Source organism: Vombatus ursinus, unplaced genomic scaffold, assembly GCF_900497805.2.
Source record: "Vombatus ursinus unplaced genomic scaffold, bare-nosed wombat genome assembly UNPS02014793.1, whole genome shotgun sequence".
Taxonomy (NCBI): domain Eukaryota; kingdom Metazoa; phylum Chordata; class Mammalia; order Diprotodontia; family Vombatidae; genus Vombatus; species Vombatus ursinus.
The window spans coordinates 18,569,449-18,588,546 of record NW_020954571.1 but is presented as its reverse complement, the minus strand read 5'-3'; the positions used below and the strand labels follow the sequence as shown (position 1 = coordinate 18,588,546).

General features: G+C 35.8%; 1 protein-coding gene across 2 annotated transcripts in view; it reads left to right on the top strand.

Annotated features, from left to right (window-relative positions):
* Window positions 1–19,098, top strand: part of LPCAT2 (lysophosphatidylcholine acyltransferase 2) — a 91,735-nt gene that overhangs the window by 605 nt on the left and 72,032 nt on the right. The window contains exons 2-5 of one of the 2 annotated variants that reach the window (XM_027869545.1): window positions 10,946–11,085; window positions 12,878–13,095; window positions 14,410–14,522; window positions 17,885–17,888. In XM_027869545.1, coding sequence (XP_027725346.1) covers window positions 10,946–11,085; window positions 12,878–13,095; window positions 14,410–14,522; window positions 17,885–17,888 — 475 coding nt within the window. Of the gene's footprint in view, window positions 1–10,945; window positions 11,086–12,877; window positions 13,096–14,409; window positions 14,523–17,827; window positions 17,889–19,098 lie in introns of both variants that reach the window. The other variant, XM_027869544.1, reaches the window with a different exon arrangement.

The window sequence follows — 19,098 nt, the reverse complement described above, 5'->3', positions numbered from 1 at the left end:
CCCACTGGGAGATGGTCGAAGTTTTATGATAGGTCCTGTTTAGGGGGTATGTGACTAGCAAGCTGTTGAAGGTATTTAATGGTGACATGGTGAGATTTTGCAGTAGGATTTGGGTTTATGAGTTTGTGATAAGAAAGGATGTGAACATAAATCTGAAAATGCGTATTTGTATTCCCTGCGTTTAACATGTACTTGGCACATCGTAGGCATTTAATACAATGTTTATTGACTGACTGAAAAGGAAGGTAGATGTGGTAAGTGAACTAGGACCAGAATTTGGAAAGACTAGGTAGGTAAGACATTCAGTACAATTTAGTGGGCTGCATTTAAAGGTGAATGATGCCTGATTAGACACCCCCAACTCAGAAAATAATGGTATTTCTTGGCTTTACCATGCCATGAATGCATAGTTATGTATTTGATGAAAGTTTCCTTTTCTTCACTTTTTTTTTTTTAACTGCAGCTTTTCACAGTTACACATTCTGGACTTCCTCTTTGGTAAATTTGGCGATCTGAGGAAAAGATAGGCCTATGTAATCTGTATTTGTAATGTTAGTTCTGCATCCACAAGTGACAGCAATTTTTTTTGCTTCCCTTAAATAATACTTTGCTTTAAGTCATGCACAGTAATTTAATTATTGTATGTCAATACATATGGAGTGTGAAAACTGAGCTCTACAATGAATGACTTTGTTTTGGTGAAAAATTCCAAGTGTTCAGCTACTTAGACATTTCATATCATTTAGATGTGTTGGAGGGGATTGCAGACAAGTGTATAAAGGGAGGAAGAAGAAGACGATGTGATAATTTTTTTAAAAATGAGGTTTTGAAAGTTTTTTTCTCTGATTTTATAGCTGATGAATGGGAAAAAAAACTTTTCATTTTCTACACTTAACAGGAAATACATAGTGGTCATCATTTCAATATTGTAATATTAATTCTTCAGGCATATTAATGATATCATTTTCATTTATTGTTAAAATTTTATATTTGTCATTTATGTTGTACATATGTGCCTATTTATGACACAAAGGTATAGTTTGTAAGGCTTTGAGAAATCAGTTCTCAGGAGGTTAAATGAAGGAGGGAGAAGATCCCAAAGACATGGAACAAAATCTTGAGAGTTTATAATTACTTTTTTTTCTTAAAAGGTCCAATTTTTATTTGAAAATCAAAATGGCTTTATAAATAGACTTCAATCATTCAAGTATTCTCTAAACTTCAGTGCTAGAAGGGAAATAGCACGAAAATGAGATTGAAGATCCAAACAGGCTAGCAGGTTAGCTAGAACAAGATGAAATTTTAAAGATCATTGGGAAGCCCCATGCTTGGATTAAAAAAAAAAATCAACTTCATGAGTACAAAATTGGGAGTTGTGTCTAGACACCAATTAATCTAAAGATCTGGAGATTTCAGTGAACTGAAGCTCAACACGTGTCAACAGTGATCTGATGGCCAAAAAAGTCCCATATCATCTTAGCCAACATTAAAAGAAGTATAGCTAGTGTCCATAATAGGGGAGGTGTACTCTGTGTGGTATCATGGAAAGAGCACTGGCTTGGAATCAGGTTCTACAATTTACTACCTATGACTTTGAGTAAGTCATTTCACTTCTTGAGACTTTAGTTTCTTTGTCTATAAAATGAAGGTGTTATCCTGGATAATGACTAAGGTTTCTTCCTGCTTTAAATACTGTGATCTTGTGCCCTGGTCAGTCCACCTGTAGAGTATTGTGTTCTGACCAAAGAAGGTCATTGATAAGTTGGATAGGAACTTGACCAGGAGATATATATATATATATATATGTATATATACATGTAAATATAATTACTTTTTTATTCTTTTTTTTATTTTTAGTTTTCAACATTTACTTCCACAAGATTTTGAATTCCAAATTTTCACCCCATCTCACCCTCCCCCACCCCAAGATGGCATGCATTCTGAATACCCCTTCCCCCTAGTCTGCTTTCCCTGCTATCTCTCCCCCCCTTCCCCTTCTATTTTCCTGTAGGGCAGAATAGATTTCTGTACCCCATTTCCTGTATTTCTTATTTTCCAGTTGCATGTGAAAACATTTTTTTTAAACATGTGATTTTAAAACTTTGGGTTACACATTTTCTCCCTCCCTCCCCACCCACCCTCACTGAAAAGGCAAGCAACTCAATATAGGCTGTACACATGCAGTTATGCAAAACACTTGCATAGTAGACATGCTGTGAAAAACTAACTCTATTTTCCTTAATCCTATCCCGACCCCCCATTTATTCTATTCTTTCTTTTGACCCTGTCCCTCCTCAGAAGTATTTGCTTCAGATTAGCCCCTTTCCCAATCTGCTCTCCTCTCTATCATTCCCCTACTCCCTTGTCCCCTTCCCCTCCTATTTTCCTGTAGGGTAAGACAGATTTCCATACCCAATTGAGTGTGTATGTTATTCCCTCCTTAAGTCAAATCCTATGAGAATAAGATTCACTCATTCCCTCTCACTTTCCCCTGTTTCCCCTCCACTGTAAGAGCCTTTTCTTTTCTGTTTTTTTTTGTGAGATAATTTACCCCGTTTTACCTTTCCCTTTCTCCTTCTCCCAGTATAATCCTCTCACCCCTTAATTTTATTCTCCAGATATGACCCCTTCATCTTCAACTCACCCTGTGCCCTCTATCTATCTATCTATCTATCTATCTATGTATCTATCTATCTATCTATCTATCTATATACATACATACAATTTTTTCCCTCCAACTACCCTAATACTGACAAAGGTCTCATGAGTTACAAATATCATCTTTCCATGCAGGAATGTAAACAGTTCAACCTTAACAAGTCTCTTATGATTTCTCTTTCCTGTTTACCTCTTCATGATCCACTAGAGTCTTGTATTGGAAAGTCAAATTTTCTATTCAGCTCTGGTCTTTTCATCAAGAATGCTTGAAAGTCCTTTATTTCACTGAATGACCATTTTTTACCCTGAAGAATTATACTCAGTGTTGCTGGGTAGGTGATTCTTGGTTGTAATCCTATCTCCTTTACCCTCTGGAATATTGTATTTCATGCCCTGTGGTCCCTTAATGTAGAAGCAGCTAAATCTTGTGTTATCCTGATTGTGTTTCCACAATACTCGAATTGCTTCTTTCTGGCTAGTTGTAGTATTTTCTCCTTGACCTGGGAACTCTGGAATTTGGCTACAATATTCCTAGGAGTTTTCCTTTGGGGATCTCTTTCAGGAAGAGATCGGTGGATTCTTTCAATTTCTATTTTGCCCTCTGGTTCTAAAATATCAGGGCAGTTTTCCTGGACAATCTCTTGAAAGATGATGTCTAGGCTCTTTGTTTGATCATGGCTTTCAGATAGTCCAATAATTTTTAAATTCTCTCTCCTGGATCTATTTTCCAGGTCAGTTGTTTTTCCAATGAGATATTTCACATTGTTTTCTAATTTTTCAGTCTTTTGGATTTGTTTTACAGTGTCTTGATTTCTTGTAAAGTCACTAGCTTCCAATTGTTCTATTCTAATTTTTAAGGAAGTATTTTCTTCAGTAAGATTTTGGACTTCCTTTTCCATTTGGCCAATTTTTTTCTTTAGGGTATTCTTTTCTTCATTGGCTTTTTGCATCTCTTTTGCCATTTGGGTTAGGCTATTTTTTAAGGTGTTATTTTCTTCAGTATTTTTTTGGGTCTCCTTTAGCAAGCTGTTGACTTGTTTTTCATGATTTTCTTGCATCACTCTCATTTCTCTTCCCAGTTTTTCCTCTACTTCTCTTACTTGCTTCTCAAAATCCCTTTTGAGTTCTTCTAAGACCTGGGATTGATTCATATTTTTCTTGGAAGTTTTTGATGTAGGAGCTTTGGCTTCGTTGTCTTCTTCTGGTTGTATGTTTTGATCTTCTTTGTCACCAAAGTAAGATAATGTAGTCTGACTCTTTTTGTGCTGCTTACTCATGATCCCAGCCAATTATTTGAGTTTTAAACTCTTTGTGAAGGTAAAAGTCTGCTTCCAATGTGGAGAATGTACTGTCCCAAGCTACAGGGGTTTGTACAGATGTTTTCAGAGATACTTCTAGGGACCTGAAAAGTTTCAGTTCTTCCAAGGTGCTGTGATAAGGGGCGAGGTGTTTCTTCTCCACCACCACCATGAGCTCCCCCACACCAGCACTCTTCCTCACCCCAGGACCGCCCCTCAGAACTGTGACCCAGATCCAAGCATGGGCAAAGCAAGAGATTCCTGCCTCAGCCCTGGCAAAGAGATCCTTGCAATCCCGCTCTGATCAGCCACTCGATTTCCCCCTCAGTCTGTGGGCCAGAAGCTCAGGAGGCAGCCACTGCCCTCAGGGTGTCTGAGACCTAGCTTGTTCTCTCACCGCAGTCACAGACTTTTCCCACTGACCTTCTAAGTTGTCTTTGGTGTTCCTGGGTTGAGAAGTCTGGAAATCGCCATAGCTGCCACCAATTCAGTCCTCTGAGGCCTGCTCCAGGGTTGCTGTGGCCTGCGTGCCCATGCCAAACTGCGCTCCTCTCCCAGCCTGGCTTGATATACCTTTCCAATCAGTCATCCAGGTTGTCTTGGGCTGGAAATTTGTTTTACTCTGTTTTTTGGTGGGTTCGGCTGCTTTAGAATTTGTTTCAAGCCATTTTTTATAGGGTATTTGGAGGGGTTTGGGGGAGAGCTCTAGCAAGTCACTGCTTTCCCTCCGCCATCTTGGCTCCACCCCTATAATTACTTTTTAAAAAGGCAGTCTAGAGAACATCAATAAATAATGATCTATATACCTACTTTACCATTTATATATATGAATATACATATATATGAAATTATTATGAGAATAATCTCCATATTCATTGAGGCTATCCTTGTTAAAAGTATTGGAAAGGAAGAAAGACCATATTCCACATTAGAACACATTTTTACATTGCACATTTGACTGAAAGATATAGAGAGTAAAAAATCCCATTGTGGTTATTCTTTTTGATAATAAAAAAGCATTTAATTTGTCAGAATGCCTTAAAAGCTCTTCTTCAACAGGATGTGCCAACATTTGTACAAGTATATTTGAAAAATTTAACAGAGATATCCTTGTTTGATGGACCTCTGGATCACTAATATCATGCATAGCATAAAATAGAGATGTATGTGTTGTCTTTTCCCTTTACGTGTCATATTCCTCCACCAGCATCCCTGAGAACAAGGATTGTCTTGCTTGTTTGTATTTCTATCCTTAGCACTTAGCATTGTCTGTCAGTCAATAAACATTGATCAAGTGCCTAATGAGTGGAAGGCACTGTGCTAAATGCTAGGGATACAAACAAAGTTCAAAAGATAGTTCCTGCTTTAAAGGAACTCAGTGTCCTTGGGAAGCTGCCATTAAATACTTAATAAATGCACTATTTATATTCTCTGATGATGTCCATTATCATCAAGATAGAGATTCAGCACTGAGTATAAGTGAAAGAGGGATTCCTTACATTTGAGGAGGTCTTCCAAATAATATTGTTTCTGTATGATATTGTGCTGACTTCATCAAGCCCTAGGACACCATAGAACCTTCTTGACTGAGATCTATTATCACCCAAAACAGCTTAGCCTAACCACACAGAGAAAAAAAATGAGAAATTTTATTTTTTAGGTTATGATATATAGTTATATGAGTAATCTCTAGAGTTTATCCATCAGTATACATAGTTTGAATAGACAATGAAAATGAACAATGACTTGTTCCCAGACTGGAACAAGAAGCTGGCTTCCTTGCCCTTGGGAGATTATGGAGTTTTTTTTTTTTTTGATGATCCTTTACTCCACTTTCTCTCTGAAACAAAACCCCTTCTTTTTAATACCTATGTTTTTTCCAGTGATTACAGAGGGCTGTAAGTCACGCACAACACTCTCCAAAGAAATGGCATTCCTTGAGAGAGAGAAAGGGAGAGGGAGAGAGACAGAGATTTGGAAAGGGAGAAGAAGAGAGAAAAGAAGAGGGAGAGAAAACCCTCAAAGGTACAGAAAAATGCACAAGAGAGTGCATTAATTAGTAGGCACTGTTCTAGCACTTGCGGAAGAATAATAAAAGCAGTGCTTACCCTCAAGAAACCTACAATGTAATGGAAAAAGACTTCATAGGAAAGAATGCCAAAAAGGGGGAGGGGAGAGGAGACTAGAGGGAAGTAGCAGAAGTGTCCTGGAGGGTCAGGCCTCAGTAGTAGATGGTGACATTTCACCCATCAGAGCTGAGGAATTTAGGGGCAAATCTAGAGCTAGAAGGTTCCAGATTACAGGGCATTTAGTACAACCCTCTCATTTTACCAAAGGGTAAACTGAGGCCCAAGGAGTATAAGTGATTTGTTCAAGGTCGTGCAGGTATTAATCACCAGAGGTGTGGATTTGAACTCAGGCCCTCTGATTCCAGAGCCAGTGCTCTTTTGACTGTACCACTCTAAATGAAGGTCACTCAAAGGGCAATGAAGTGACCTGCGGTGACCACAAGCAAACCATAATACATAACAAGCAAAAGAAACATTGTGAAGAATGTCACTAAAGAAATATATTATTTTGAAAAATGAGCCAGTCATATGCAAAAACTATGAAAAGAACATGAAGACAGCCTTCAGCATGTTAGATGGACTCCTTGGAGTAAACTTAGTGGGGGCCATGGACTGGAATTGCAAAGATGGGGAAAGGATGGATGATGGGTCTGCCTTATTGGATGTTATACCCTTATAGAAGAAATCACAAGACCATTAAGTATTAGACTATATGTGCTTAATTCGCCCTCTAAATCTTAAAGCCTGATAATGCTACTAATGGTCCTGTAGTATTTGTAATCATATTCTCATTATCTCATGCCTGGACTATTACAATAGCCTGATGATTGATCTCTTCCCACTCCAGTCCATCTTCCACTCAGCTATTAAATTAATCTTCCTTAGGCTCAGATCAGACCGTGCCACTCTAACCATTAAACAAATTCCAATGTCTCCTTGTCATCTCTAAGATAAAACATAAAATCCTCTATTTGGCATTCAGAGCCCTTTACCACCTAACCTCCTCATACCTTTCCATTATCCTTACACTTTACTTCCCATCAAGTGCTCAGTGATTCAGTAACACTGACCTCCTTACTATTCCTCCAAAAAAACTTTCTCTATCTCCAGACTCTGGGCGTTTTGGCTGGCTGTTCTCTGTTCGGGGAATACTCTCCCTCCTCATCTTCACCTCCTGGCTTTCCTGACTTCCTTCAGGAGCCAGCTAAAATCCCACCTTCTACAAGAAGTCTCTCTGAATAGTGCTTTACCTCTGCTGAATATCTCCAATTTATACTATACGGTATGTAACTTGTTGTATACATAGCTATTCTCATGTTGTCTCCCTCATTAGACTGTGAGCTCCTTGAAAGCAGAAACTGTTTTTACCTTTCTTTCTATCCTTGGCAGTTGGCACAATGCCTGGCATAGAGTGTGTGCTTAAAAATGTTTATTGACTGACTGACTGGGACTGATCATAATCTGAATGTTTGACATACCAAATAACCAAGAAACTGAAGCAGCCCCATTAAACAAATTGTTCTGCACACTAAAACAATTTGGATAAATGGGAGGTAGCATTATTTAGAACTGTATTGTTTAGAATTAGTACTGGAAGGGAACTTAGAAGCTACCTAATTCATTCCCCTCATTTTACAAACGAGGAACTGAGACCCAGAAAGTGACTTGTCCATGATATGAGAAAGCCCCCCAACACAATGATTGGACAATTTACTGGAGGACTGGACAAATGATGGACAGCCTGGGATGTCATAGATGAGATGTGACTTGTATCTTTAGATGGAGTACCCATGTTACTGACATCACAGATCTACTGAAATACTTAAGTGGTGTAGGCAGATTTGAATAAGTACATTTCATAGGTTGCCTTGCTTGATGACTGGTCAGTGCACTTAACCTCCCCCTCCCCTAGCCTCAGTTTTCTCATTGTTAAAATGAGAATGATAAAATCTATAATACTTCACAGGGATGTTGTGGGGAAAATACTTCGTTAACCCTAAAGTGTGAGGTAAATGTGAAGTATTATTACTATGGGTTTAAGAACTTTTGTCACCTATATCTAATACAGAAATAAGCTCTGCCTCTTCCTTGACTAAATTCTGTACTATATCATATAATCAAAAGTGTCCCAGTTTTTATTTCTTCTATAGATGAGGAAAATGAAATTGGAGGGTAATGGAAATATTAGGGAGAGAGATGATACAGCTTGGTTTTTTGACTATCCCTGCATTCCTAAAGGGAAGTTCAGGGAATATTTGTTCTTGCTTAAGATTTTTCAGAGTTTGTTGATCTCCAGGTTGGATTGTTCTATTCACTATTATTTTCACAATGGCTCTTGTACATCAAACTTATATGATATAAACTATATTTTCAAATCAAAGTTCAGTGTCTATCATTTCCTGGTCTTCTATGAAGGATCTTTTATGACTAAAATTATTTCTGTAGTATATGGAATTGTGCTCAATGAGTGACGTAGAGTATCATTCTAACTGTCCATATAATTCATGGTACTTAACTGCTTTAGATGAAATAATATTTTGCTGCTTTCCTTTGGATGATGATGGACTTTGATAGACTAATATTATATTTGATTCTACCCCTTAGGACTAGTACTATAGCAATTGTGTAGGTTAATTCTGAGTCACTTGTCACGTGGGGCAAAAAGTAAGAATTTAATAATAAAGTACATAACTAATACGTACATAACTAATATGCCAGTTGATCATTGGACTCAAAGACTCGTGGGGATAGATGAAAGTTGCTACTTAGTATGTATGAGATAGAGATAGTACACACAATTAATATAGTTTGGGTATACTTTAGTAAAGACAATACAAGAACAGTGGAAAGCCTGAAAGCTTATGAGAAGAACTTTACAAGGATATAAAGTTGTACATCTATATTTGTATTATAGTGTCTCATATAGTAATTATATAGAAGAATGGCAACATGATAGAGCTTGTCTCAGTCAATATCTTACACCATATTCTATAAAAATCCAAAATGGAAATGAGACCTGAAAATTAAGGAACATGCCATAAAAAAATTAGAAGAGAAGTATCATGTATCTTTTATAGCTATGAGTAGAGCATGACTACTTAACTGAACAAGGGAGAGAAGCAATTACGGAAGATAAAATAGATACTTTTACTGATATGGAATTCAAAAGCTTTTGCAGAAACAAAATTAATGTATCCAGGATAAGATAGGGCAGTTAGGTGGTACAGTAGATAGAGTGACAGGCCTGGAGAGTCCAGAAGACCTGAGGGCCAGAAAACCTGGCCTCAGACACTTATTAGTTGTGTGACCCTAAGCAAGTCACTTAACTCTGTTTACCTCAGTTTCCTCATCTGTAAAATGAGCTAGTGAAGAAAATGGCAAACTACTCCAGTATCATTGCCAAGAAAACCCCAAATAGGGTTGCAGAGAGTTGGGCATGACTGAAATGACTAAACAATGACAACAACAAAGGATAAGAAGAGACGTGGTTGAATAGAAAAAAAAGTCTTTGTATCAACTTCCTCAGATAAGACTTTACTATACAAGATTTATAGACAGCTAATAAATATAAAAGATCAAAAGCCATTCCTCAAGTGATATGTGGTCAAAGGATATGAATAGACAGTTCTTATAAGAATTGAAAATTAACCATACTAAAGAAAGCTCCAAATTTTTAATAAGAGGAATGCAAATTAAAACAATACTAAAGTTTCACTGTACATCTAGCAAAATGGCAAGAATGACCCCCAAAATGAGAATAGTCACTGTTGGTGGGGGTATGTGGATAGACAGATACATTAATACATTGTTGGCAGAGTTGTGACTTAGTATAACAATTCTGAAAATAATTTAGAATTACGCAAATAAAATAACTAAAATGAACCCTTTGAACTAGAGATTGCAATGCTAGACATATTCTCCAAGGAGTTCAGTGACAAAGAGAAAGACTCTGTATTTAAATACCAGAACATTTTATGACATCAAAGAACTGGAAACAAACCAGATTTCCATCATTTGGAGAATGGCTAAACAAATTGTGGAATATAATAACATATTAATGTACTGTAAGAAATAACAAATAAGATACATGAAGAAAAGCATGAAAGGACATTAAAAAAGACATATGAACCAATACAAAATGTGGCAAGCTTAGCCAAAAATCCCAGTTTACACAATGACCACAGCAATGTAAATGGAAAAATCAAGGAGCTCAAAACAAAACAAAACAAAACAAAAACAAATGGTTTAAAATTACAAAGAAAAAGGTTGGCCTCCAAAGAAGATATATGAGAAGATATCTCCCCACACTCCTTAGAGTTAGAGTGTCTACCAATATGTAACTTTGCCTTTGATTTTTAAAAATAATTTTATTTATATTTTAAAAATGTATTTATTAATTTTGCTGATTTTTTTCTAGTCTGCATTTTTCTTTCTCCGCCCCCCCCCAAAAATTATTTAATATGAGGGATAGCTCTTGAGGCAGAGGAGGGCAGGGAGGGAGGAAGAATATAAGAAGAAATATAGATCATGTAAAAATAAAATATATTTTAAAAAAGTAAAAAAAAAGTTCTTGGGCTAAGAAAGACCTGGGTTCAAGTTCTATTTTTTTTTTACACACATTGGTCCTGTGACCCTGAGCAAGTCAATTAACCTCTCAGCATCCCAGGCAATCCTATAACTGTCACTTGAAGAACAGATATTGATCTTCATTAGTAGACTGAATTTTCTCTTTGAAAGTTCCTTATACTAATGAAGCCACAGGTCTAGTCCAACAAATAAATTACACAGGGATAATTTCAAATTACAGCAGTTCTCTTTAAGGCAATAGCTATTGCACATTTCCATTTTATAGCACAGTTTAATGAGCTTTGTTGTCAAAACAATTTCCATTTATCCATTTTTATCAACTTTAATTTTCAGATTCTCCTTTTGGGAAGTATTTTGCTTCCAATCCGTGCCATGTTTGTTGCATTGATTTTGGTAATGGCTTGGCCGTTTGCTGCAGTTGCAACAGTAGGCTTACCAGAAAAATTGACACATCCAGTCGCAGGTTGGAGGAGGTAAGCAATACTTATGGCTAAACATTAAGTGCTTGAGGAGTAAGAAAAACCTGCCCAAACTCAGTCAGTATGCCAGTTTTGTCTAAATGCCATACCTAAATGGATAGCTAAGTGGTACAGTGGATAGAGTGCTGAGTCTGGAGTCAGCAAGACCTGAATTCAAAACCAACCTCAGATATTTACTAACTGCATGATCCTAGACAAGTCACTTAACCTCTGTCTGTCTCAGTTTCCTCAGTTTTAAAATGGGGATAATTATAGCACCTATCTCCCAGAGTTGTTGTGAAGATCCAATGAGATGTTATTTGTAAAGTGCTTAGCACAGTGAGTGGCACATAGTAGGCAGTATATAAATGCTAGCTATCATCATCACCTTTATAATTTTATTTTTTCAAAGAATTAATTTGGCATTAATACCTTGCAACAATATGAGTCTTATTAAATACAATAAAGCTGTCTGTTTTTGCAGTAAATATCACAATATGATTTTAAGTTCTGCTCTCTCAGTTTTTGCAAAAACAGGATAATGGTTCTAAAAAATACTCAATTAGTATGTACAATGCTATTTTGATTACCACAAATCCAAACTTTCCTGTACCTTTCCTTAGTTTTCTAACATGTCTTAGTCCATCTCCCAAAGCCACATTCTTTTCATTTTTCTTTCTACGTGAGTTTTTTCCATGGCTTTGCAGAGGTAGATAGCTACATTTCCAGAATGGCATGAGTACATCTGGGGAGGACGAAAAAATTATGACTCATTTTTTTTCCCCAGCCCTATGCTTTTTAGTAAATGTCCCTTCTATCCAGTAAATTGTAAGAGACTAAAGTAAATAGCAGGTGTGTCAAAAAAAGTAATCATTCTGATTTTTAAAAAATTCAACATGACAGGACTAATCCATACACATAAGTTGTGTACCTTTCAAAGTAAATGGTCACTGATCAAAAATTTTAAGCTTTAAAATTCTGATTTTATTATTTTTGTAACTCTTCCTTTGGTCATACATTTAGAATCTATGGCAAACTCTTTTGAATGGTTCAAGAATGGTTCAATAGTTCAAGTTTTGGTGGCAAATTTTTACCTTAGGAGGGTAGACTTGATTTTTGGAAGCTCCCACAAATCTTTTAAAGTCACATCTGATGAATAAGATGGGTATTAAGTGTTTTTGATTTGTTAGTTTATCTATCAATCAGAAATGGAGTGTGTCTCTAAAGTTGTTAATATGACAGATTTTTTTTCAAAAAAAATAAACAAGTATATAATAACTTAGATTTAGAACCACAAATGAATATTGTCCTTAAAGCAGACGCTTTGGGAGATAACAGTACTCAACACTATTCGAATGATTTTAAGTGTTAAATAATTTAAGAGCTATTTGGAAATGACTTTCAGAGGCATTTTAGAAGAGAGCCCTGGAAGAAATCCTCTCTTGTTACTCTGTAGTCATACCTTGCATATTTTTGCTAGTTTTAGACCCTTGCCTAGGGCACTGAGAGATTAAATGACTTGCTTAAGGTCACCAAGGTCAGTTCTATGGCCATTACGCCAAACTACCTCTCGGTGCTCTCTAGGACATCCCTCTAAGGCTATTAAGTTGCAGAGAAGGTAATGATCAACTCTGGTGAAAGGAAATTCCACAAATTCCCAGTGAAATTACAGGTCCATTACTGATCCCTATTTTTGATATGTTGTGATGCTTTGAATTTCTTGCTACACTTGAGAATGAAAGTCATCTTGTTACTGCCATCAACTAGTAAAACTAATTATATTCTCTTTGCATTTATTTTTTAAAAGGGCACTTACTCACCCAGCCCTGAAGTTCCTAGGTCGCGTTATGTTCTTTTTAATGGGATTCCTGGTTAGAGTGAAAGGAAAAATAGCAAGTCCAGTGGAAGCACCAATTTTTATTGTAGCTCCTCACTCAACCTTCTTTGATGGAATTGCTTGTGTTGTTGCTGGATTACCCTCTATTGTATCAAGAACTGAGAATGCACATGTCCCACTGATTGGCAGTAAGTATTGTAGGTAACACAAATGACATGCTTTTGTGTTCACATTTAAAAATTAAAAAGGATGATATGATTTGTTGACTAACTTTTTATTTTAAGAAGATTATTTAGGGAACACTACATTTTTATTTACCTATTGTATCTATTTTACTGTACATCATTTAAATCTGATCCAGCCTACTATTGTACCTTTTTGTAATTAAAATTCTTAATTTATCAGGTAGTGTTAAATAATTTTCAAAACAAGCCCAAATTGAGAGCCCTATGATATTGCCATAGTTAATACAGTGTTGAATGAATTTCTCTTCAAGATAGAGAGGGAATGAGACAGAGATCAGTCATCCAACTGGTGTATGAAATCTTTCCTTAATGCTTATGCTTTCTTCATTACTGCCTACAAAAACCTCCACGAAGAGTCAATATTTATTTTTTAAAATGATGACATAAAATATGTAGTGAAAAAAACAATAAATGTTTACTGCCATAAAATATAATAATGAAGTGAATGAAATGTTTTTCCCACAAGGAGCTGTGGTCTCTCCCTAAGGCACCTGTCTCTGAGTAACTGCTCCCTGTTTTCATCTCATATGTGACTGCTTAGATTGCTCTGGAGGAGTGCTGTTGGTGCTTCCTTCTTTATCGTATAAATAATAAAGATAGTTTTTTCTTTGTGATTTGGTGGATGAGAAAGCCAACCTGAGTGTCAGGTAAATTTAAGTTCAAGTCTCTACTCTGAGGTATCCTGGCTGTGTGACCACGAGCAGGTCACTTAACCTATAAATTGCTGAGAAGGTACTGATCCAAATCGGTGGAAGAGGCTCCCTATCTAAAAAAATAAATTTGTGTGCTATACTAGATGTTTTACTCTTTGTCTGAAGGAGATATTGCTGTAAAATATCTAAATGAAATCTTTTGTATAAATCCACATTTTCACATATTAAATCTTCATAGTACCTCTTAGAATTCAATTTAAATTTAGCATTAAGTAAGAAAAAGCCACTGTGTGGTTGTAAAAAGATTGTATTAGCTACTTTTTATGTTCTTTTACCTTCCTTTTCTCAAGCCAATTAATGCAAAATAAATTTTTGGCTAAATATCCACTTTGATCTTGGAAATGGAACCTAAATTCCTTGAATTGGAAGGCTTCTTTGCCACCACTCCCCTCCCTCCAAAAGGAAAACACTGATTCCTTTTGATAGACCGATATAAAAAAATGTTTATGTATTTTGTTGTTGTTGTTAGTTTGAATTATTTGTCACTTAGCTTACTACCTTTTAACCAAGAACATTATCTGGGGTTTTTTACTTTTTTTAAAAGGAGTATTAAGAGCTATTCAGCCAGTACTGGTGTCCCGTGTAGACCCTGATTCTCGGAAGACCACAATAAATGAAATAAGAAAAAGAGCCACTTCAAGAGGTGAATGGCCACAGGTAAAAATATATTTACTTCTCTTCAGAACCTGCTTTTTATGAGTTTGTAGATTTATTAATTTATGTATGTTTGCATTTGATAATACTTAATGTACTTATTAGATTTTTTCTTTTTTTTACTTATTAGATTTTTAAAATGTTTTATTGATTTTTTAAAAACATCACTATCACTTTCTACTGACTCTTCCCTTATCAAAAAGCAAACAAAAAATAGAACCTTCCTTTTATAAAAAAAAATAAGTTTAGTAAAACGAAAGGACATTATCAGTTATATATGAAAACGTCTGCCTTATTCTTACCTCTAGGCTGCTGCCTCCTTGATCATCATTCTTCTGAAGTCATAATTGGTCACTATATTGATCAGAGTTCAGAAGTCTTTCATTGCTGTTTTTATGTAGTCATCAATGTAGTCAGTGGTGTTGAACTCAAATAGAAATTAATTCCTTCAGGCTGCGTATTGACTTAGAAAACTGTAATTAACATTATCTTTGTTGTGTTGTGTTCTTATTTTTTTTTATTACATTTTAATCTGATTTGGGCAGCTCTTAAGAGTTTGTGGCTGCTGGCAACCAGCTACCCAAGTTTCACACCTCTGATGTCAGTGGTCCTTGTTCTGCTTACTTTACTCTCCATCAGTTCATACGAGTCTTTGAGTTCTTCATATTCATCATTCTTTTTGACATAAACATATTCCACTGCATTCATATACCTTAATTTTTTCAGCCATTCCCCAGTAGATGGGCATCTATTGTTTCCAGTTCTTTGCTACTACAAAAATTGCTGCTATCAATATTTTGTGTGTATGGTACCTTTTCATCTGTCTTTGATCTCTTTGGAGTATATGCTTGGTGGTTACCTCTCTGGGCTAAAGCGCATATATGCACACTTGAAGCACTTTTAAAATCATAATTATGAATTATTTTGTAAAGTGGATTGAGTGTAGCAATAGTGCATTAGTATACCTGTCTTTCCATAGCCCCTTCACCATTTACCATTTTCACCTTTTTGATGTCTGCTGATCTGAAGGCAGCTAGGTGGTGCAGTGGATAGAATGCTTGGCCTGGAGTCAGGAAAACCTGAGTTCAAATCTAGCCTCAGATATTTACAAGCTGTGTGACTCTGGGCAAGTAGCTTAACCCTGTTTGCCTCAGTTTCCTCATCTGTAAAATGACGTAGAGAGAGAAATGGCAAACCATTCCAGTATCTTTGCCAAGAAAACTCAAATAGGGTCACAAAGAGTTGGACATGACTGAAATGACTGAACAATAATAACAAGAGATCTAATGGATGTGAGGTGAAACCTCAGAGTTATTTTAATTTTCTTTTCTTGTTAGTGATTTGAAACATTCTTTCATATTGTTGTTATTAGTTTGCATTTATTCTTTCAGTCATTGTCAGTTAATATCCTTTAACCATTTATCCATTAGGGACTATCCTTTATTTTTATATATTTGTAAATTATTCACTATATACTATGGATATCAGACCTTCATCTGATATATTTGTTGTAAAGATTTTACTATTTCTCTTCTCATTCTAGCTACATTGATTTTATTTGTGCAATTTCAATTTAATGCAATCTGTGCTTACTAGATTTTTAAATAATATTCTCTACATTCTTGGCAGAGCAAGTAAATGACAAATGCTTTATAGTAATTGCTAGATTAGACATTTCTTGATAGCAGAGACTGTATTTTTTTCTTCTTTCTATACTCTGCAACATGCATCAAATGTTTTGTACATAGTAGGTATTTAATAGATATTTGTTGATTTGAATTGTGTAGTCTCCTCCTTTGTTACATCAAGGACTTGAATTAAAAATATTTTTAAATCTTAATATTCTTTGGTTACATTTTTATTCTGAACTATAAAAAATCCTCTAAAGATAACATTCTGGATCTAATTGCCACAAAAGAGATCTTGATTCTGAACTGGGTACTTTCTAGTTGTTCAGTATGTAATGATTAAATTGATAAATATGAATCAAATGTGTGTGTTCTTAAACATATATACATATATATTAATAAATCAAATGTGTCCTTAAACATATTTACTTATTTTTAATCATTCATTCTGCTCTTCTTTTTTTGGGAAGATGGTTTTTGGAATGAAAGAAAAATGTTGCCCAGGACCAATTGTGCTAATTTCACTGAGTTCTAGGCCACACCTTTACTCAATATCTATTTGTTGTTAGAAATGAATTTGTAGAATCTTAATCTTAACTTAAATCCGGCCTCAGACACTTACCATCTGTGTGACCCTAGGCAAATCACTTAACCCTGTTTGCCTCAGTTTCCTCATCTTTCAAATGAACTGGAGAAGGAAATGGCAAACTACTCGAGTATCTTTGCCAAGAAAACCCCAAATGGGTTCAGGAAGAGTTGGACATGACTGAAACAACCAAACAGCAACAATGATGATCAAATGAAATACTGCTTTAATATCATCATATCAGCATCGTCAGGAATCATTTTTAATGAGAGGATGAGAGTTGTACTTATTTATTATTTACATTTTGCAAATGGCTTATTAGGCCACTAGGTAGTATAGCAGAAAGAATTCTGGACTTTGATTCAGAAAGACTTGAGTTCAAGTTTCCCCTCAGTTGCTTACTAACTGCATGACCCCAGGCAAGTCACTTAACCTTTTTTTGCCTCAGTTTCCTCATCTGTAAAATGGAGGTGATAATAGCACTTACCTCACCAGGATTGTTCTGAGTATCAAGTGAAATCATATATCTAAAGTGCTTTGCAAACCTTAAAACATGATATAAACATTAGTTATTTATTGTAAAGTAGTATTCTATGTGTTGTCTTGCTCAGTAAAACATTTTATGAGCATTTCAAAAATTAGTTTTGAGGCATATGTGATAAAAGGTTACTACAGTTTCTGAAAGGGAAAACTGAAGTGAAGAACTAAGAAATTGTTTGACAAGGTATGAAAAGGTAGAAGGAAAACTAGAACACACTCATTTCAGTGCAAGTCTTATTGGAGCCCAGTGTCTCTGTGTTTCAAGTTAGCTTGAGTCATCATTATTAACAACGACAAGCATTTTTGAGTGCTAGCTATGTGCAAGATTCAGAAATCTTGTTATTGTAGTCATGTTGAGGATTCCACCATCATTACTACCTTTTAGAGGGAAACTGAAAGAAAAATCAGTCACTTCTATCCATTCTCATGTGTTATCCTTTGCTTTTTTAGAGCATTTAAAAATGGAACTGACAACAATTATGTAGTAATTGTTACATAAAATGCTAATCTGTTAATGAGACTGAAATAATAAATATATTCCTTGCTCTCTCAAGTTACTAGTCTTCCCAGAAGGCACCTGCACTAATCGTACCTGTCTGATCACTTTTAAGCCAGGTGAGTGAATTTTAATAGTTTGTTTTGACAAATAGGTATAAAATTGGTTGAAGGGACATAGATTTTCAAGCTATCATGGTCTTTAGAGATCGTTTGGCCCTCATTTCAAGAATGAGGAAACTGAAGCTCCGTAACTCAACGTTATATAGGTAAGTAGTAAGTGACAGAGTTAGGATTCAAATCCAAGTCTTCTAGCTAAAAATCTAGAGTCCTTTTTACTATATCATGCTGCCATCTCAAATGAATTGATAATAACCCATGAAATTGAATAATAAGTTTGAAAGCCTTTACAATTCTGATCAATACAGTGACCGACCAGGATTCCAGGAGAGACATGATGAAGCAGACTCCCCACCTCAGGACAGAAAAATGATGGGCTCATAATGCAGATGGGAATATATTTTGGGGGGACTTGTCGAAATTGGGGGGGAATTTATTTTGCTTGACTATAAATTTTTCAGTAGGGGTTTTGTTTTTTTCCTTTCTTGGTGGAATTGGAAAGTGTGGGAAGGAAGAAGAGGATTTTTGTTGATTGAAGAAAGAATGTAATTAAAAAAATATGATATAGCTATTGGGTATTTATCTGAATATTTATATCCAGAAAAAGTTTTCAGGCTTTGTAAAGGCACAAAATTTATTGCATTTTTTTTTTATATGTAAGAATCCATGCATGCTGGTCTTATGTTCTGTTCTTCTCTCCCATTGGATAGAGCCAGAATCTGGGTCTTTAAATGATCAAGCAGATTCAACAGGTTGTTTCCCCAGAGTTTTTGCTTTCTACATCAATTCCTAAACTTGGAGTGACATGAAAAAAAAACCCAAGAATTTGACATTTTCTTCAGTTTCTCTGAAATTCTTCTAAATTTTCACTTGTTTTTATAAGACAACATTGTTGTTCAGTCATATCCACCTCTTTGTGATCTCATGGACCATAGTATGGCCAATACTGTCCATGGGGTTTTCTTGGCAAAGATACTGAAATAGTTTGCCATTTCCTTCTGCAGTGGATTGAGGCAAGCAGAGATTAAGTAACTTGCCCAGGGTCACACAGTAAGTGTCTAAGGCTGGATTTGAACTCAGGCCTCCCAGACTTCAGGCCCAGTGCTCTATATCCACTGGATCATCTAACTGCCTTATAAGACTATAACATTTGTCAAAATCTCTGATATTTATACTGTTTATTCATTTTGAGGGGAAGCTATGGGACCCA